At 45.9% G+C, this 21,790-nt stretch overlaps 1 protein-coding gene across 5 annotated transcripts in view; it reads right to left on the bottom strand.

Annotated features, from left to right (window-relative positions):
• The window catches only part of nrf1 (nuclear respiratory factor 1), an 82,113-nt gene extending 60,323 nt beyond the window's left edge, over positions 1–21,790 (bottom strand). For 3 of the 5 annotated variants that reach the window (XM_070897206.1, XM_070897207.1, XM_070897210.1), the window contains exons 1-5: positions 21,467–21,566; positions 8,847–8,971; positions 7,565–7,802; positions 3,560–3,674; positions 682–808 (exon numbers count right to left, since the gene is read on the bottom strand). In XM_070897206.1, the coding sequence (XP_070753307.1) occupies positions 682–808; positions 3,560–3,674; positions 7,565–7,802; positions 8,847–8,963 (597 nt within the window). In that variant the 5' untranslated portion in view covers positions 8,964–8,971; positions 21,467–21,566. Of the gene's footprint in view, positions 1–681; positions 809–3,559; positions 3,675–7,564; positions 7,803–8,846; positions 8,972–21,466; positions 21,567–21,712 lie in introns of those variants that run through there. The other 2 variants (XM_070897208.1, XM_070897209.1) reach the window with 2 other exon arrangements.

Raw genomic sequence — 21,790 nt, 5'->3', positions numbered from 1 at the left:
GTGATGACAGAAAAGGGCTCAGTTGTGATGCACACCATAGTCCAATAGGCTCCAGACTCTCTCTCTCGGAGAGATGACGAATGAGCGGCTGGGTGAGGTATTTGACCCATGGAACTGTAACCCCAACAATGACTTCAGTAGAGAAGCTGCAGAGGGGGAAAAGTTGGCAGAAAGAAAAGCAGCTGCCATGGACGTTCTTCTCTCCCTATTCCCCTGCAGGCCACACACCGAGGGTTTGCATGGAGCTGGCTCCGAGACTTCTGCAAATGTTACTCGAGTTAGCTGAAAGGAGGTACATGATGGTGGCCTGGGGGAGGGGTTGGGGGCCGGGGGGGGGGGGGGAAGGGGGAAGAGCAAGTCCTGCAACTTTCCATTCCTTTTGGGGGGTTGGAGGTGGGCAGGAGAAGCCAGTAGACATTGTTAACACTTGATAGGGCCATCCTCACAAGATGCATGCAGCATTTTATCTGCAGATGTGCTATTAGTGTGATATGTGAGGGGGGGAATCTCACAGTGAGGCAGCCCCACACACAACGTTGAAGGACGGGCATTCAATCAAATCGCTGACCTTTCTGCTTGTGAACCGCAGCTGAACCGGGCAGCTAGTGGCCATGACAGAGGGGGCACACAGCCTCAAATGAGGGGCGGGGAACAGAAGAGGAAAACCCATTCACTGCTTACCACATTCTCAAGAGGTGCGGCTCCAAATACTTTGAAAACCGGGTTTGGTTTGGAGGGCGAGATGCAGAGCACGATCGCCTGCTGCCCAACTCTGGTTGTGTATTCATCCAATGTGGCCCGTAGTTTTCTGAGGGAGGGAGAATAGAAAAAAAAAAAGCTCTGATGAGACGATGAAAGCCTGGTGTCACGACAAAGAATCGAATGCCAGTTTAACTTTGGCTATTGGCAGTTCCCACTGCCGCAGGCGATAAGGGGACAGATTCCATGCCTCCCAATGGTGACCCAGACACAAACCATGGTCCTCAATTCCCTAATCTCAACATGCCCAGAGCACACGGACAAAAAAACAAAATGGGACAGCGACACTCATAGGTCATGGGCCCTGGTTCAGCCTAACTGCAACAGATAAATGACTTGGGTTCAATAACAGGTTGATTAAATGACTCTAAACTTGCGCAATGACATTTCTGTAGGAGGCTTACAGTCATTGGGTTTTAATGAGGTGTGAAAGGTGGAAGAAGGTAGAATCTAATGGGTCTGAACCTTGGGCCATTGTCGTACAGATTTTACTCGCCCAGAAAGACCACCCACCGATCGAACAGTATCCAGTGCAGAAAGGACCTTTCTCAGTTAGTCAGCATTGACTAATACCTGCATACTGTAAAAGCATGGGGCGTACCTCGTTCAGACTGAGGAGTTTTCAATCTAGCCTCAAATGCAACTCAAGACGCTCAAGGTGGATATAGCAAGAGTTAGATCCAGAAGTAGAAGCTCTGCTCCTATAATGTGCATAAAACATGGGGGCTCTCCCAAAGGCTCGGTTACTAAACGTACTGCCATAGAAACAGGAGTAGGCCATTTAGCCCCTCGAGCCTGTTCCGCCATTCAATGAGATCATGGCTGATCTGCGACCATATACCTGCCTTTGCCCCACATCCCTTAACACCTTTGGTTAACAAAAATCTATCACTCAGATTTAAAATTAACAATTGATCTAGCATCAATTACCGTTTGCGGAAAAGTTCCAAACTTCTACCACCCTTTGTTTGTAGAAGGTTTCCTAATTTCACTCCTGAAAGATCTGGTTCTAATTTTTAGACTATGTTCCCAATCCTAGATTTCAAAACCAGCAGAAATAGTTTCTCTCCATCTACCCTATCGGTTCCCCTTAATATCTTGAAAATTCTGATCAAATCAACCTCCTAAATTCCAGTGATTACAACCCTAGTTTGAATAATCTCGCCTTGTGATTTAACCCTTGGGAGTCCAGGTACCATTCTGGTAAACCAATGCTGCACTCCCTTCAAGGCCAATATATCCTTCCTCAGGTGTGGTGCCCAGAACTGCTCTCAGTGCCCCAGGTGTGGTCTAACCAGGGGCTTTGTATAGCTGTAGCATAACTTCAACCCCCTGTGGCCCAGTGTGGTACTCAGCCATGAAAGCCTTGGGTTTGATCCACAGTCTGTGCCGAGCTGGCTGATCTCCATCAGAGCTGTGGTGGGGCTACTGTAATTGAGCTCAAGCTTCATTGTCCTCAAGCTTAGGGTAGGGGGAATAACCAAGGTTTGTGCTCCTGATCACTGCCCTGCTTGTTAGGAGAAAGAGATACAGGCTAGTCTGTGATCACCCACCATCGTGGAAGTATGAAAAGGGGAGAGGGGAGATGGACGAAATAAAAGCGTTGTGAAAAAAGTGATGATGCACCACAGGTGGAAAACACACAAACAACTGGTGCAGGGAGCAGTGTGGAAAAATAAAACTGAGCCCTCCAGAGGAAAGCTAAACATGACAGAGAGCTAACATATTGTGTTGTGTAGTTTACCTATTGCCACATTAAATAGATCTCCTTTAATCTGTGGCAAGTAAAGTTACAATTTTTTTGGAATGAATGATGAAAGCTCCGAGTAGAACCAGGGCAGATTAATCAACCATCGATACATTCATCAACAGACAGACCAGTTCTCCAACCGCAAATAGTGCGGTCCCTCAGACCAACTCTTTACGAGAGACCCAGTCATTTGCCTATTTACAGCCCTCTCTGTCCAGTCCCCAGTGTCAGTGGCCAGAGAGTGCACTACTTTTCTCTCTATGGTTGCAGTATTAAGTACTCCCAGGCTCGACAATAAATGTAGAGTGAAACTCCCTCCACTCTAACAAATGTGACTTAACCTCAAAAGATCAACTCACTCAGTTACAGACGTGGATTTGAAGCAGGGATCTTCCCGGTGCACGGCCAGGCTCTGGGCAGTGTATTTACTAACTACACCATTGGGGCTGCTTTGGAAAAAAAAAGTGAAATTCTACATCAGCTTTTCTTTGAAGCAATCAATCAAATAAGAGGTCATTGGGCCAATCGAGACACAGCCAGTACATTCACTCTCCCATCATGGCATCTGATTGGATTTTGATTAACCCCAGTGTTTTTGCCTCTATTACTTTGCCTGGTAGATTATTCCAAATGTTAATTTCACACAGAATACGAAAACTTCTAAAAATTTGTTACTAATGTTTTTACATTAATTTCCATTTATTCATCACAAGGCACAGATCAGCCAAGATCTAATTGAACAGGCTTGAGGGGCCGAATGGCATACTCCTGCTCCTATGTTCACCTGGGGCTATTTTCTTAGTGTATTTTGAAATAATAAATCTACATTTTCACCTAACCCTACACCAGTTACTTCAATACTTTCCATTCCTCAGTGAGATTCCCCCCACCCCCATCTTCTTTCCAGACTGCAGCGATGACCCTTCTCTAATCTTTCCTCATAGCTCATCCCCATTACATGTGGGATCAGCTATATTGCCCTACCCAGGACCCTTTCCGATAGTTAGCTTTTACTTGGGGGGATTTCTCGGCCGTGGAGTACAGTCTCACCGTAGCAAGCGCGTCTGCTGCCTTTTGCGTATTGAGGGGTTGGACTCGAAGGCGTGGGGTCGCTTCCGTTTCTTGCCCGTTGCCACGGCAGCAGCTGCCGCCATTCCCACTGGACCTGAAAGCAGAGAGTTCAGAGATCAGCGAGCCGCAACACCTTTCCAAACACCGAAAAGCACCCTTGAAAAAGACAGACAGACTTGCATTTATATAGCGCCTTTCACGACCACCGGACGTCTCAAAGCGCTTTACAGCCAATTAAGTACTTTTGGAGTGTAGTCACTGTTGTGATGTGGGAAATGGGGCAGCCAACTTGCGTACAGCAAGCTCCCACAAACAGCAATGTGATAATGACCAGATAATCTGATGTCAATTGAGGGACAAATATTCGCCAGGACACCGGGGATAACTCCCCTGCTCTTCTTCTAAATGCTCCCGTTAGTTACTGCGCCTGACTTTGGGCGAAAGGCCACGCAGGGATCGTTCTTTTATTAGTTTGCAAAGATCCCAAACAATGTCGCGGGGGGGGGGGGGGGTATGCAGCCCCTTTAACGGGTTAAGCGACCCATTCAAATCTCTGCACATGCACGGTTTTTCCATTTAAAAGCCAGTGAGCCGGCTGTGTGGGACCTCCAGACTGCTGCGCTGCCACACAGCCAAACGGGAACAGCGATCCCAAGGTGGCTACCACCCGAGCCCGAACTCCCAACTCTTGGGTTCATCTGCAACTTGCATTTCTCACTTTGCACAATTCCTCTAAGAGCTCTAGATTGGAAAAGCGGAGGCAGCCATCAGCAGAACTTCAAACCTCTTCGTCAGCTTACGCCCAGCAGAGAGAGTTAAAAGTGTGGGGAGGAGGGTTCACGCTTGTGGAAGGAAGGGGACTAGTAATGAAAAGTGAAACACAAATGAGATTCGGCTGTTCATTGTGAATTAAAAAGACATTTTGTTCCCTTTTTTCTTTAGCTTTGGTTAAACAACACAACCCGCCCACACATGGGGGCCCAAGTTTCCACATGATTCGCGCCTGATTTTTAGGAGCAACTGGTGGAGAACGGACTATTTTAGAAATCGCAATTCTCCACATTTCTTTTTCTGCAGTTCTAGTCAGGTAGAACAGTTCTAGTTTAGAACAGAATTTTTTCTTCAAAAGGGGGCGTGTCCGGCCACTGACGCCTGATTTGAAAGTTTCCACAGTGAAAACGTACTCCAAACTAAAGTAGAATGGAGCCAGTGAAGATTTTTGTAGAACTGAAAAAACCTGTTCTACACATTAAAAAAATCAGGCGCAGGTTACAAATTAGGCGTCCAGAATGAGGTGGGGGGGGAGGGGGGGGGGGAAGGGAACTCATTAAATTCAACAATAAATCCTTATTTATACTTCTACAAATATTATACAAATAAATCCAACCTGAATAAACATTTATAAGCCAAGAAAAGATCAAATAAACCATCTTCCTACCTATGTGAAAGTGCTTCAGCCAGAATTCTGCAGCCGTTCGTGCCGCTGAGCGGGAGGGGGAGAGAGAGAGAGAGAGAGAGAGGGAGGGAGAGAGAGGGGAGGGAGGGAGGGGGAGAGAGAGAGAGGGAGGGAGAGAGAGGGGGAGGGAGGGAGAGAGAGAGAGAGAGAGAGAGGGGAGGGAGGGAGGGAGAGAGAGGGGGAGGGAGGGAGAGAGAGAGGGGGAGGGAGGGAGAGAGAGAGGGGAGGGAGGGAGAGAGAGAGAGCGGGGTGGGTGGGTGGGGGGGGGGGGTGGGGAGGGAGAGGTCAGGTTGGATCGGATCCAGTCCGGGAGTCGAGTCCAGTGGGGGGCGGCGGGTCGGGTCGGGGAACAGGAGTGCGGGTCGGGTCGGGTCAGTCGGGGGGGGAGCGGGTGTCGGGTCGGGGGGGGCGGGGGGGGAAAGAGAGCGGGTGTCGGGTCGGGTCAGGTCGGCGGGGGGGCTTGTCGGGGGCGGGGAGCAGGAGCTGGCCGTGGGAGGAGCCTTATTCACACAGCCCCAGTGAGGCCATTCAGCCAGGGCTAGGGGCTGCGTGCTTCAGGCCCCTCCCACACAGTTCGGCGCCTGGAGCTACTGCACTTGCGTGCCGACTGTAGCGCGCATGTGCAGAGGTCCCGGCACTGTTTTCAGCGCCGGGACCTGGCTCCGCCCCCCCCACAGCTCGTGCTGGCTGCGCCGAGGGCCAGAGGACCTGTAAGTAGGTGGAGAATACCGAGGATTTTTTTAGGCGCCGTTTTAGGCGCGAAAAACGGCGCCCAGCTCGGAGGGGTGCCCGTTTTTTTTCTTGTAGAAACTTGGGCCCTCAGTGTTTTTGTTTTAAAATCTGATGTGCCCATTTCTGGTACAACTAGCTTTGTCTGAGAAGGTGGGAACAGAGGTGATGCTGCACTTCAGCAGAGTATAACAAAGAAAGAAAGAACTTGCATTTATATAGCGCCTTTCACGACCTGAGGACATCGCAAAGCAGTTTACAGCCAATGAAGCACTTTTGAAGTGTAGTCACTGTTGTGATGTCGGAAACGAGATAGCCAATTTGCACACAGTAAGATCCCTTAAACAGCAATGTGATAATGACCAGTTAATCTGTTTGTTAGCGATGTTGGTTGAGCGATAAATATTGGGCAGAACACAGGGGATAACTCCCCTGCTCTTCTTCGAAATAATGCCGTGGGATGTTTTACATCCACCCGAGAGGGTGGTTTAACGTCTCATCCAAAAGCTGGCACCTCTGACAGTGCAGCACTCACTCAGCACTGCACTGGGCGTGTTGGCTGCGAGTGTATGATGTGTTCAGTGTGTGTCGAAGGTGGCCAAGGTGTGGAGGGAGATGGAAGCGGGGAAAGAAAATTCGGACAGGATTCCCACTTTTCATCACTTATCCAGCAGCCTCTGTTGGAAAGTGCTATGCCTGACATTCGGTGATGACAGGATTAGGATTGGCTCCAACAGTCAGACTTGCCCACACTCACTGCCCAGAGTCACACACAAAACTGGCCACTTGACAAGGTACCAACGGCTGCACAGTACGAGTCACCACCTTCAGGAGGGCGAAGGGATAAAAGAGAGGAGTTTTGGCAGGACGGAAACTACATTAAAATACAAAATCCAAATTTATTTAAAAGGGATTTTAAAAGGTAGTGGGGCCCCTTCTCGAATGCGAGTTTCCCTCTTCTTGAGGGCCAGCTGGCTGACACTAGACAGCTACGCAGGTTCTCAGTACCTCATGACACTGATAGCTGGCTTGTTTTTCTGATGGTTCTCTAGCACCCTCTGCTGGCTCTACCATCCACTGCATTATCTGTGCTGCTTTTTTCCCAGCAATATTTGCCCCTTCTTAAGGCATGAACTCCTTACCAGTGCCTTTTTGGTATATCATTCAAGTGGCCATTTTTCACTTGTGAAGCTACAAAGCTTTGTCAGACCATGCGCCAACATGCACACATGAACAGCAGCCATTTTGGGGAAGGAAGTGCTTCACAGCCAATGAAGCATTTTTGAAGTGTAGCAATGTTGTAGTGTAGGAAACGCAGTAGCGAATTTGCGCACAGCAAGCTCCCACAAACAGCAATGAAATAAATGATCAGCTCATTTGCTTTAGGTGTTGGTCTAGGGCTAAATGCTGGCCAGGACACCGGGGAGAACTCCCTTGCTCGTCTTCGAAATAGTGCCATGAAATCTTTTACGTCCACCCGAGAGGGCAGCCTGGATTTTCTGCTCAAGTCTCTGGAGTGGGACTTGAACCCACAGCCTTCTGACTCAGAAGCTACCCACTGAGCCAAGTACTGGAGGGTAGCAGACACCAATGGATCTGTAGTCCAGCAAGGAGTCAGTGTCTGGAGAAGGGGAGGGCAGAAAATTACAGAATAATGAGGAAAGTGAAAGAAAACCATTGTGTAGGACTTAAAACTTGTTAAAATCACTGCCACGGGAATGGACCCAGTCTTAATGTTTGAGCCCAGAAGGGAAGTCAGAGACATGAGCTTCCCCTCCCATCCCAGTCCAAAGCCTCACCTGCTGCAGCAAGATGGGCTGTCACCTCATCTGTGATGGTCGAATTTAGGATGTCAGAATCGTCATAGGAGGTCTCCTCAGGGGACGAAGGCGAGTCATCCTCTCCGCTCAGGACCGTGTGGTCTGTGTACGTAGCTACGTGCACCTGCTGGACCTGCTGAGCAACCGCGTGAGCCTCGATAGTCGTCATGTGTTCGTGATTTTGAGTTGCTCCGTGTCCTTCCATCAAACAGTACTGCTACGGGCAGGAAATGTAGGGGAAGGGATTAGCAGCAAGAATAGAACAACAATCTCAGCAAAACTTAAAAGACGACCTAAAAAGTAGCCTATAACAGCTCAAATTAACTTGCACACAGCCTCTAGGACAATGGCCTCAATTCTAGTAACCAGGAACCATTTTGTAATAGTCCCAATATATATAACAGCAATTGCCTACATCAATATATAAATTTATATATAGATAGATATGTATATCCATTTAAAAATCCAATTAGGATAGAGAGGCTGATCAATGTTTTTCTACATGTCTGGGTGGGTTCTGAATAGAAATCATAGAAATTTACAGCACAGGAAGCCATTCGGCCCATCATGTCTGTGCTGGCCGAAAAAAAGCTATCTAGCTTAATCCCACTCTCCAGCCCTTGGTCCATGGCCTTGTAGGTTATGGCACTTCAAGTGCGTATCCAAGCACTTTTAAAATGCGATGAGGGTTTCTGCCTCTCCCACCACCCTCTGGGTGAAAAAAGTTCTCAACTCCCCTCTAATCCTTCTACCAATTACTTCAAATCTATGCCCCCGGTTATTGACCTCTGCTTCAACAAACTAAAGGAACTAATGAGAGGAGTTACTGTTGCGGGGGGGGGGGGGGGGGGGGGGGGGGGGAAAGAGGGGGGGGGAGGGAACTGAAACACCTTGGCCGAGAGCTTTAGTATGACTCAGTATTAGCTCCAGTGGGCATCTCATCGTCTAACTAAAATTGTTCAACAGAAGTATAATCAGCAGCAATAGACAGGATTTTAAAAAATGGTTATGGCTCAGTGAGCTTATCCAGTGAGTAGCTGAGCCATTGAGACAACGAGACACCCATATTCCACAACTGGTCTTGGTCAGGGCAACAGCACTGGTTCTCCAATTGGGTTCAGCTCTCCTGGGTTAAAGAACTTGAAAAAAGAATGTGCTTTTATTTGGCAGCTCAGGACATCCCAAAATGCTTTACAATCCACAATAGTTTACAACCAGTCAGCATTTTAAGGAGAATGAAAAAATTAGCGTAAAATATTACATTGTTGTTATTACTCATCCAGTAGCCAGAGTTGGGTGCTATGATAATTGATCTATTTTCTGCTCTTGAAGGCTGAGGTGCAGATCCATGGTGTGGTAGATTGGGGTGAGGGTACATTCCTGGGGCTGAGAAGAATGACTTTACTTTGCATCTAACTCTGCCATATCAGACCCGATAGAGATCCCTCTTTATGCGACAGTGGGTATATCTGCAGCTTTTAACCATTGGAGGGCATCACAAGTCAAACACAATCTTGACCTCGTCTGACAGCTACACAGGCACATTTCCAGCAGAGGCCACTGTGTGAGCAGGAATCGAACGTGGAACCTTCCTAATCTGTACATTTTACTGTGTGGGGAGGGTTCCCCTAATTTTGGACCCGGATTCCACTGCAATCCAGACGGAATCGGCCGAACCAGCCCATAAGATTGGGGAACATAGGTGAGTTATGCCCAAAGTCGCTTGCGTTCGTGTTTGATTCCACGATTTTTTACACTGGTTGAAGATTCAATTCGCCCAAATCAGGCCCCGCCCCAGGTCGAAACTGCAAGATTTTGCCGATTGCGCTGGTTCGGGAAGGCTCTTCAAATTGCGCTCATTTTCTTAGGTAAATCTTTAGTTTCTTCATGTAAAAAAATTATTTACTTTACCAAGAAACTTACTAGGATACACCAATGAAACTAGTATATGGTTTAGTATAGTTTTTCTTGTCATTTTCAGTGATTTTAAAATCAGGTTACTCACAGGTGGAAGACTAGACACACTTGTTAAGAATGCTTATTTTTGGTGATAAACCCATTTCTGCTGTATTAATAAAACATCACCAGGTTACCACTCTTAACCATATCAAAAAATACATATTAAATGGAAAGGAGGAAAACATGAAATGATTACGTTCTATTACGTAAAGAACGGTCACTGCTGTTATGCTCCCCGATTGCGCTAGTTAATGGAAGGTTTTACATTTGTGATTATACAAATGAATTTTAGCGGCAACTTGAAGCGGGACCTAACCAGTGCAATTTCAAGTGTATTTTGGGTGCAATTTCTCGATTGCTCCCAAAGCCTGTAACACTTTATATAGCAAGGGTGTTACCAAATCAGCCAATCCAAGAGGCACTCCTACCAGCAACACGGTACAAGAGGCTCAGAAAGAGGTCCACCTCTCCCTGCCAGGAATACATGGTCTCTGACCAGATCTTGACAATATCAAAACAATATGTAACAGGAGCCATGCACCTTGACATAGAGGCAGGATCAACTTAGGGTTGCTTTCGGGCACCTCCGAGCTACCAGTGGCAGAAGCCTGGGAGCAGCTCGAAACCTCGACATATCAGGCCTGAGTGACCATTCTTTATGCACGTGCGAGACTCAAAAAATGAGCACGCTTTCAAGAAATGTGGGAAAGGATAGCTCTGTGCTTGTACATATATTATATCTTTATTATATTAAGTGCCAGAAAGCTGCTTTTTTTTTTTAATTCTCAGAATTTGGGCACCTCTGGCAAGGCTGACATTTTATTGTTCATTCCTAGTTGCCCTTGAGAAGGTGGTGGTGGGCTTTCTACTTGAACCGCTGGTGCTGTTGCTCCCACGGTGCTGTCAGGGTGGGATTTTCACCCAGCAGCGATGAAGGAACGGCCAATATATGTCCAAGTCGGGAAGATGTGTGACTTGGAGGGGGAACTTGGAAGTGATGGGGTTACCTTGCACCTGCTGCTCTTGTCCTTCTAAGCGGTGAAGGCCATGGGTTTGGGGAGATGCTGCTGAGGTAGCCTTGGCGAGTTGCTGCAGTGCATCTTGTAGATAGTATACAATGTGGCCATGGTGCGCCGGTGGCAAAGCCGTTTAGCTAGGAATTCATCTGCTTCAGTTATTTACTCACCCAGTATACAAGCACAAGAAAAAAAATTGAGGATACACGTCAGAGACAAACCCTTCCAATGAATAGTGGTGTATATAGACCAGATGGGAGTAACTGCTCTGTTGGTTATTTACTACTTTAGAAAAACACCCGCTATAGGAATGGTAACCTGTCTTAAACATCACAGGGGGCACGATTAAGATAGCCTACGCATGCACGAGTGTAACCCAGCACCACTGGGGTCAGGTGGGTGGGGTAATCCTGGTTACTGTTTATCTGGAGTCTAGCTATTCATTAACTGGACTCCGGCTTTGTAATACAGAGGGACACGTCAGGTGCTTTAAAGCAATAGATACCAACCGTATTGATACATCAGTCACGATGACAGTGTTAATTCACAGCCTAACCACCACAAGAACCCACAATGTACAGCAGAGCAAATCAACAGCTGCCGTAGGAAAGAGAAAAAAAATAAAATAGTGGCAGAGGTTATGGTTTGAAATTGTTGCACTCAATGGTCGAGTTCAGAAGGCTGTAAAGTGCCTAATTAAAGATGAGGTGCTGCTCCTCGAGCTTGCGTTGAGCTTCATTGGAACTGTGCAAGGGTCCGAGGAGGGAGAATAGGAGCAGAACATTAAAGTGACAGGAAGCTCGGGGTCACGCTTACAGACTGAACGGAGGTGTTCTGCAAAGCGGTCACCCAATCTATGTTTGGTCTCCCCAATGTAGAGATCATCGCATCGTGAGCAGCGAATACAGCATACTAAATTGAAAGTAGTACAAGTAAATCGCTGTTTCACCTGGAAGGAGTATTTGGGGCCCTGGACAGTGGGAAGGGAGGTGGTAAAAGGGCAGGTGGTGCATCTCTCCTGCGTTTGCACGGGACGGTGTCGTGGGAAGGGGAGGGGGTGCTGGGGTTGATTGAGGAATGGACCAGGGTGTCGCGAAGAGAGCGGTCCCTTCGGAATTCTGAATGGAGAAGGGAGGGAAAGATGTGTTTGGTGGTGGGATCACACTGGAGGTGGAAATGGCAGAGGATGATCCACTGAACGTGGAGGCAGATAGGGTGAAAGGCGAGGACAAAGGGGGACCCTATCGTGGTTCTGAGATGGAGGGGAAGGCGTGAGAGCAGAGGTGCGGGAAATAGAACGGACACTGTTGAGGGTCATGTCAACCATCGTAGAGAGGAATCCTCAGTTGAGGAAAAAGGAAGATGTATCAGAAGCACTAGCGTGGAAGGTTGAGTCCTCAGAACAGATGCGACAGAGACGGAGAAACTGAGAGAATGGAATGGAGTCCTTACAGGAAGCGGGGTGGAAGGAAGTGTAGTCCAGGTAGCTGAGAGAGTCAGTGGGCTTATAGTGAATGTTGGTCCGTAGCCTATCCCCAGAAATGGAGACAAAGAAGTCAAAGAAGGGAAGAGTCAGAGATGGACCACATGAAGGTGAGGGAAGGGTGGAAATTGGATGCAGGAAACGACACCGATACAGTCATCAATGTACCAGAAAAAGAGGTGAGGGAGAGGACCTGAGTAAGTCTGGAACAAAGAATGTTCCACATATCCCATGAAAAGGCAGGCATAGCTAGGACCCATGCAGGTTCCCATAGCAACACCTTTAATTTGGAGGAAGTGAGTTGAGTCAAGAGTTTTCAGTGCGAGAACAAGTTCAGCAAGGCGGAGGAGGATGGTGGTGGATGGGGACTGGTTGGGCCTCTGTTCAAGGAAGAAGCGGAGCGCCCTCAGGCCGTCCTGGTGGGGAATGGAAGTGTAGAGGGATTGGATGTCCAGTGAAAAGGATGGGGGCCAGGAAACTGTTAAAAGTGGCGGAGGGCATCGGAAGAGTCGTGGATGTTGGTGGGAAGAGACTGGATAAGGGGAGCGGAAAAAAAGAGTCGATATAGGAAGAAATCAGTTCCGTAGGGCAAGAACAGGCTGAAACGATGGCTCTATCAGGGCAATCCTGTTTGTGGATCTTGGGAAGGAGGTAGAAGCAGGGTGTGCGAGGTTGGGGAACTATGAGGGAGGAAGATCTCCAGAGGAGATGAGGTCAGTGACAGTCAGGGAAATTATGGCTTGATGTTCGATAGTGGGGTCATTGTCCAGGGGAAGGTAGGAAGAGGTGTCAGAGAGTTGGCACTCAGCCTCCACAAGGTAGAGGTCGGTTCGCCAAACAGCACCACCCTTGTCAGCAGGTTTAATGACAATGTTGGGGTTGGATCTGAGAAAGCGGAGTGCTGCAAGTTCAGAGGGAGATAAGTTGGAGTGAGAGGGAAGCAGAGAAATTGAGATGGCCGACTGATGATTGTGCAATCTCCATTTATTCCCTATCTAGACTCATCTTTTGTTTCTTAACTTGTACCATTACCATCATCCTTTTTGTCTCTTAATCTCTTGCCTTCCATCCCATCACAGACCTTCCCTTTTGTTCTTTCCTCTCCTCCCCTCCCCCCACACTTCCTTAAAAACCTGTCACATTTCTAACTTTTTCCAGTTCTGCCGAAGGGTCATTGACCTGAAACGTTAACTCTGTTTTTCTCCCCACAGATGCTGCCTGACCTGCTGTGTATTTCCAGTATTTACTGTTTTTATTTCAGCCTTAAAGAGTGATTCTGGGCAATGCCGTTACATTGATCTTCAGAAGCTGCACATCTCACGAGAAGAGGAGACATAAGCATCAGTAGCGAATTTAAGCCATGCACCCGGCACTCCGCCTGCCGCTGCTCCCGCCCTGGGTGAGACCGACAGTTTAGGGACGGCTCAGTGCTGTAGGATTTTGCTTATTAGGATTGAGATCGTCCAAACTCAATTCCCATAAACCCTATAGTCAGCAATGAGCGCGAGCCTGGTCTGAATTGGAACCTACAATATCCGTGAACACAGCACCAACTGCTCCTGCAAAACACTTGAGGATTCCCGTCACACTTAAGTGACAGCTTGGCTCAGTTGCTGCTGATTCAGAAGTCTGTAACCTCAGGCCCCACTTTAGGATTTGAATGTATCATCTAGGCTGAGCAGAGGGAGCTCCGCTGCACCGTCAGATGAGACGTTAAACCGAGGCCCCATCTGCTTATTCAGGTGAACTTAAAAGATTGCATGCACTGTTTGAAGAGGAACAGAGAGCTCTTCCTCAGCCAACACCACCAAATGGGTTTTGGTTCGTGGGACACTGGCACCAGTACTGGGGTAAGAGGGAGCTGTTCCGTTCAGACAGGCTCCACTTAGACCGTGCTGAGACCAGGGTCCTGGCGAATTAAATAACTAGGGCTTTAAACTAATTGAGGAGGACACAAAAAACCTGCAAAGGGATATAGAGTGGGCAAAAATTTGGCAGACGGAGTATAATGTGGGAAAATGTGAGGTTATCCACTTTGGCAGAAAAAATAGAAAAGCAAATTATAATTTAAATGGAGAAAAATTGCAAAGTGCTGCAGTACAGAGGGACCTGGGGGTTCTTGTGTATAAAACACAAAAAGTTAGTATGCAGGTACAGCAAGTAATCAGGAATGTTGGCCTTTATTGCAAGGGGGATAGAATATAGAAGCAGAGAAGTCCTGCTACAACTGTACAGGGTATTGGTGAGGCCACACCTCGAGTACTGCGTATAGTTTTGGTCTCAGTGTTTAAGGAAGGATATACTTGCATTGGAGGCTGTTCAGAGAAGGTTCACTAGGTTGATTCCGGAGATGAGGGGGGTTGACTAATGAAGATAGGTTGAGCCTATACTCATTGGAGTTCAGAAGAATGAGAGGTGATCTTATTGAAACATAAGATAATGAGGGGGCTCGACAAGGTGGATGTAGAGAGAATATTTCCATTCGTAGGGGAAACTAAAACGAGAGGACATAGTCTTAGAATAAGGGGTCGCCCATTTAAAACATAAGAACATAAGAATTAGGAACAGGAGTAGGCCATCTAGCCCCTCGAGCCTGCTCCACCATTCAATAAGATCATGGCTGATCTGGTCGTGGACTCAGCTCCACTTACCCGCCCTCTCCCCGTAATCCTTAATTCCCTTATTGCTTAAAAATCTATCTATCTTTGACTTGAAAACATTCAATGAGCCAGCCTCAACTGCTTCCTTGGGCAGAAAATTCCACAGATTCACAACCCTCTGGGAGAAGAAATTCTTTCTCAACTCGGTTTTAAATTGGCTCCTCCGTATTTTGAGGCTGTGCCCCCTAGTTCTAGTCTCCCCCACCAATGGAAACAACCTCTCTGCCTCTATCTTGTCTATCCCTTTCATGATTTTAAATGTTTCTATAAGATCACCCCTCATCCTTCTGAACTCCAAGGAGTAAAGACCCAGTCTACTCATATGAGGAGAAATTTATTTTCTCAGAGGGTTGTAAATCTATGGAATTATCTGCCCCAGAGAGCTGTGGAGGCTGGGTCATTGAATATATTTAAGGCGGAGATAGACAGATTTTTGAGCAATAAGGGAATTAAGAGTTATGGGGAGCAGGCAGGGAAGTGGAGCTGAGTCCATGATCAGATCAGCCATGATCTTATTAAATGGCAGAGCAAGCTTGAGGGACCAGGGGGCCTGGGCCTACTCCTGCTCCTATTTCTTATATTCTAAAAGATGAACTGGAGCTATTTGTGGGACCTTGCTGTGCATAAATTGGCAGCCACTGTAACAAGTGACTACACTTCACAAGGTAATTTACTGCCGGTGATGTGCTTTGGATCTCCTGAAAATGCTATAAAAAGTTCTCTCTGGCTCTAGAAAGAAGAAAAAGACCTGACAATTAGCTGCTATTCATTAAATAAGAAATGGAAGCAACAACTGCAAAAATCATCTTGTAAAAGGAATTTGCATTCAAAAAGCAAATGTCACAAGCAGATATGCAAATACCATACTGAATGAAAAAGTCAAAATGCTGCAATTGCTTCTCAGTGGCTGTTGGTCCAATTGCAGTAGTTATACAGTTCAAGTATCCACTGTGAAACACCGTGGGATATTTTACTCCCTTAAAGCACTATATAAATGAAAGTTGCTGTATCTTAGCAATGACACTTTTCAGTCATTGCACAAATAAAAGGAAGTGAGCAAGATATTAAATCCACCCCTCGGTAACCATCAACATCGCTCAAGCAGCACCAATTCCTGTAGCACTGTAAACAGAACTTCAGTAGAAAACTTGGGACAAAGAAACAACTTGTCTCTATATACAGCATTTTTCATGTCCCCAGGACAAATGTTTCATAAATTTTCTGGAATTCTTTGAGGATGTAATGAACAAGATGGATAAAAGGGAACCAGTGGATGTGGTGTATTTGGACTCCAGAAGGCATTTGACAAGGTGCACATAAAAGGTTACTGCACAAGATAAAAGTACACGGGGCTGGGGGTAATATATTAACATGGATAAAGGATTGGCTAACTAACAGAAAATAGAGAGTTGGGAATAAATGGTTCATTCTCTGGTTGGCAACCAGTAACTAGTGGGGTGCTGCAGGGATCAGTCCTGGGACCCCAACTATTGACAATCTATACTAACGACTTGGAAGAAGCGACTGAGTGTAATGTAGCCAAGTTTGTTGACAATACAAAGATGGGAGGAAAAGCAATGCACGAGGACGACAAAAAAATCTGCAAAAGGACATAGACAGGCTAAGTGAGTGGGCAAAAATTTGGCAGATGGATTATAATGTTGGAAAGTGTGAGGTTGTGCACTCTGGCAGAAAATAAAATCAAAGAGCAAGTTATTATTTAAATGGAGAAAGATTGCAAAGTGCTGCAGTACAGCAGACCTGGGGGTACTTGTGCATGGAACACAAAAGGATAGTATGCAGGTACAGCAAGTGATCAGGAAGGCCAATGGAATCTTGGCCTTTATTGCAAAGGGTTGAAGTATAAAAGCAGGGAAGTCTTGCTACAGCTATACAAGGTATTGGTGAGACCACACCTGGAATACTGCGTGCAGTTTTGGTTTCCATATTTACGAAAGGATATACTTACTTTGGAGGCAGTTCAGAGAAGGTTCACTAGGTTGATTCCGAGGATCATCCCCAGAATCAATCCAGTGAACCTTCTCTGAACTGCCTCCAAAGTAAGTATATGAGGAAAGGTGGAGTAGGTTGGGCCTCTACTCATTGGAATTCAGAAGAATAAGAGGTGATCTTATCAAAACGTATAAGATTATGAGGGGATTTGACAAGGTGGATGCAGAGAGGATATTTCCACTGATGGGGGAAGAGTAGAACTAGAGGGCATGATCTTATAATAAGGGGCCACCCATTTAAAACAGAGATGAGGAGAAATTTCTTCTAAGAGGGTTGTAAATCTGTGGAATTCGTTGCCTGAGAGCTGTGGAAGCTGGAACATTGAATACATTTAAGACAGAGATTTTCTTCAACGATAAGGGGTTATGGGGAGCGGACAGGGAAGTGGACCAGAGTCCATGATTGAATGGCGGAGCAGGCTCGAGGGGCCGTATGGCCTACTCCTGTTCCTATTTCTTATGTTCTTATGACATCCCAAATCACTTCATAGGCAATGACTCACTAACTCTCCCAATAAAATATCCCTCACCAAGTCTTGCTGTAATTATGTAAGGCTTTGGTGAGACCATACCTGAAATACTGTGTACAGTTTTAGTCTCCTTACCCATTCTTGATATGAGAGGGATGTCCTAGGATGAGGGATTATCCTGGAAAATGTACCATTTTTCGCTTACCTACATTGAATTCCAATAGCTATATCCACCCATAACCCTAATCTTTCTATAAACCTCCTGCTGTCTACCCATTTTGTTCCTCACTTTGCTGATCCCTAATTTTAATGTTATCCCCTCCATGCTCATAGAATGATACAGCACAGGAGGCCATTCAGCCCTGTCTGTGCTGTGCTGGCTCTTTGAAAGAGCTATCCAACTAGTCCCACTCTCCCCGCTCTTTCCCCATAGCCCAACAAATTTCTCCTTCTCAATTCCCTTCTGAAAGTTATTACTGAATCTGCTTCAGGCAATGCATTCCAGATCATAATAACTAGCTCCGTAAAAAATTCTCATTTCCCCCATGGATTTTATTTTGCCAATTATCTTACATCTGCCCTCTGACTCTCATAAGAACATAAGAATTAGGAACAGGAGCAGGCCATCTAGCCCCTCGAGCCTGCTACGCCATTCAATAAGATCATGGCTGATCTGGTCGTGGACTCAGCTCCACTTACCCGCCCTCTCCCCGTAACCCTTAATTCCCTTATTGCTTAAAAATCTATCTATCTTTGACTTGAAAACATTCAATGAGCCAGCCTCAACTGCTTCCTTGGGCAGAGAATTCCACAGATTCACAACCCTCTGGGAGAAGAAATTCTTTCTCAACTCGGTTTTAAATTGGCTCCTCCGTATTTTGAGGCTGTGCCCCCTAGTTCTAGTCTCCCCCACCAATGGAAACAACCTCTCTGCCTCTATCTTGTCTATCCCTTTCATGATTTTAAATGTTTCTTTAAGATCACCCCTCATCCTTCTGAACTCCAAGGAGTAAAGACCCAGTCTACTCAATCTATCATCATAAGGTAACCCCCTCATTTCTCGAATCAGCCTAGTGAGTCGTCTCTGTACCCCTTCCAAAGCTAGTATATCCTTCCTTAAGTAAGGTGACCAAAACTGCACGCAGTACTCCAGGTGCGGCCTCACCAATACCTTATACAGTTGCAGCAACACCTCCCTGCTTTTGTACTCCATCCCTTTCGCAATGAAGGCCAACATTCCATTTGCCTTCCTGATTACCTGCTGCACCTGCAAACCACCACACTAGTCTGAAAACGCCCGATCTCGTCTGATCTCGGAAGCTAAGCAGAGTCAGGCCTGGTTAGTACTTGGATGGGAGACTGCCTGTAGCTCGCGGCCTTCCGCGAGAGGTGGGCACCGGAGGGACTGGAGTGCATCATCACGCCCGGCAACCAAATTTTAATTTGATTTTACGTTTTAAAGTTAATTTGTTTTAATTGCCGGTGCTTTTAGTGTCCCCTTCCCTTTTATAGGGGGCACTGGGGAAAAATTGTGATTTTAGTGCCCCAAAAAAAAAAAACAAAAAAAGAAAAACACAAAAAAAAACAAAAAAAAGGGGGGGAAAAAAAGGGCCTTGTAAATGTCTGGAGTGTCACCCAGGTCGGGTGGCACTCTTTAATGTTTATGTTTTCGCAGGTAAACTCAAAAGAGTTTCATGCAAAAGGACCCCCAGGTCCCTCTGCACCACAGCATGTTGTAATTTCTCCCCATTCAAATAATATTCCCTTTTACTGTTTTTTTCCCCCAAGGTGGATGACCTCACACTTTCCGACATTGTATTCCATCTGCCAAACCTTAGCCCATTCGCTTAACCTATCCAAATCTCCTTGCAGCCTCTGAGTCCTCTACACAACCCGCTTTCCCACTAATCTTAGGGTCATCTGCAAATTTTGTTGCACTACACTCTGTCCCCTCTTCTGGGTCATCTATGTATATTGTAAACAGTCGTGGTCCCAGTACTGATCCCTGTGGCACACCACTAACCACTGATTTCCAACCGGAAAAGGACCCATTGATCCCGACTCTCTGCTTTCTGTTCGCCAGCCAATTCTCTATCCATGCTAATACATTTCCTCTGACTTCACGTACCTTTATCTTCTGCAGTAACCTTTTGTGTGGCAGCTTATCGAATGCCTTTTGGAAATCTAAATACATCGGTACACCTCTATCCACCATGCTTGTTATATCCTCAAAGAATTCCAGTAAGTTAGTAAAACATGATTTCCCTTTCATGAATTCATGCTGCGTCTGCTTGATTGCACTATTCCTATCCAGATGTCCTGCTATTTCTTCCTTAATGATAGTTTCAAGCATTTGAACTCCTGCCAGTGGAAACAGTTTCTCCCCATCTACTCTTATAAAAACACCCATTACCTGTATATCCAAATAATGTGTAAGGAAGGGGAAAAAAAGAAACTTGCATTTCTGTAGTGCCTTTCACATCCTCGGGATGCCCCAAAGCGCTACACCGCCAATAAATTACTTTGAATTAAAGTCACAGCTGTTACAGCAAGGTTCCAATGCTACAGGATCTTTTAACATGCAGGACCTCGATTTCATGTCTCATCCAAAATACAACACCGTTGACAATACAGCGCTCCCTGAACACTACATTAAAATATGTTAGCCGAGGTCTTCAGTGGAGCTTGAAACTACAACCTCTCAGAAGCAAGTGCTTCTACTGAGTCAACAAGGTGCAAAACAGATGCCTGAAGCATACCATGAGCTACATCTTGCCAATCCAAGAAACATCCATTTACTCTTAGTCTGCTTTCACTTCACCCCTCTAGCCATCCCTCCTTCTGTGCCCAATATTTACCTTTCATACCATAGGTCTTCAATGGCAATTTCCTTAAAGAATTCCATTGTTAGTTAATAATGACCTGTCCTTTAAAACTTTGTGCCGACTGACCCCGATTAGCCTGTACCTTTATCCCATTTTATGGTCTCCAGAAACTTTCCTTGTATTGACTCGAGGCTAACTGGTCTATAATTCCAGTCCTTGGGTGCAATTTGCAATATTGTAAATTATGGTCAACACTTCTATTTCATCACTAACTTCCCTCAGTATTCTGGAATGTAGACCATCTGGGCCTGAAGACACATCAGCCAAGTCCCATTAACCCTTTTAATATAATTTATATTTTAGTGGTTCCTCCATACTCCTCTGATACTCTCAATCATTCCTTCAAATTCTGGTTCGGTGTCTCTGCAATCCCTTTATTCTCTAAAGATATTTTTCACCTTTCAGTGGCTCCATCCCTTCATTAACTACCCTCTTGCTTTAGGCATTTATAAAAGCCTTTCCTATTAACCAGTTAGCCACCAGTCTTTTCCATACTTGCCAAAACCTATCCAGTCTCTTTCATACTTGCCAAAACCTATCCAGTCTCTATTTACTCCTCTTCTATGCTTATTATATTTTATTCTAGCACTGCTCCAATAAGATTGCAAGCTAGACACACAAGAAATTGATCTAATCAGCTGCTTGCCAACAAGAAAAAAAGTCAAGGATGTTCAAAATCCAATCAGGTGAAAGACACTACAAACAGAAACAAAATCCTCAGAATTTTGATTCCAAGACTTACTCCCAGCTTAAACCCCATTTTAAATCATCTTATTTCACACAAGCTTTTTAAGAAGAGGAATTTTCTTTTTATCAATTTGAAATACTGGATATTTGGAGAATACTTAACAGTGCGAGAGTTGCAGAACTTTAATAAAACACTGAATGTTATTAGGCTTTTAAAAAAAGCTCCACTCACTTCAAGCACTTTATAAAACCACAATGGCATTACAGAATTGAAATTAAAGGATGACGAATGTTCCAAATCTACCCCAAATAAACAAATCGATATACAATCCTTGCAAAGTCGGAGCGTAATTTTTTTTGCTTAGTTATAAAATACAATATGCTTGACAATCCTTCAATTCTGTGGAGTTCCACGCCAATCGATATGATTGGTTATTGATTTTTAATATATTAAAGCCCAGTGAAGACTAGGAACCCTCGAATTGCAGTAGGCCGTTAAAAACTCCACCCTGGGACCCATTTTGAATAGAAATATTTAGGAGTTTGAGAGCTGTGGGAATAAACCCTGAAGCATTAATTCGCATTTTTGTTAAAAAAAATAATCTACAAGAGCCTTCATTCGATGCAGGGCCCAGGCCGCATGATGGAGGATCGACTCCTTTTCTCAAGCCTGTTAAATGCTGAAGAGTTTATTCCCCCACACACATACACTCTCCTTTCTTCCTTCTCCCTTAGTCCCGCCAAAATCCAGCCCTGGTAACAGGCAGGCCTAGTGCGGCCTAGGCCCCCTTGGGTTGGCATCTAAGCTCTTCCCCGCCGTCCAAAAGCCACTCTCGGGACTCTTTCCCGTCCTTTTATGAAGTAAAAGCCCCGTTTCGGCGGCCGGGCAGCTTTTGGGGTCCGATTTGCGACTGCGCCAGGGCTGAAATTTGGAGAATGCGCGGTGAGCACTAACCTCAGAGCGGCTGCGCCGAAGGCCTGGAACTCGGTCTGTGTGTGCCTGCGCTGCCAGAGCCTGTCCCGCCCCTCCCCC

Source organism: Pristiophorus japonicus, chromosome 13, assembly GCF_044704955.1.
Source record: "Pristiophorus japonicus isolate sPriJap1 chromosome 13, sPriJap1.hap1, whole genome shotgun sequence".
Taxonomy (NCBI): Eukaryota; Metazoa; Chordata; class Chondrichthyes; family Pristiophoridae; genus Pristiophorus; species Pristiophorus japonicus.
The sequence above is the reverse complement of the archived record's forward strand: the minus strand, read 5'-3'. Positions and strand labels throughout refer to the sequence as shown.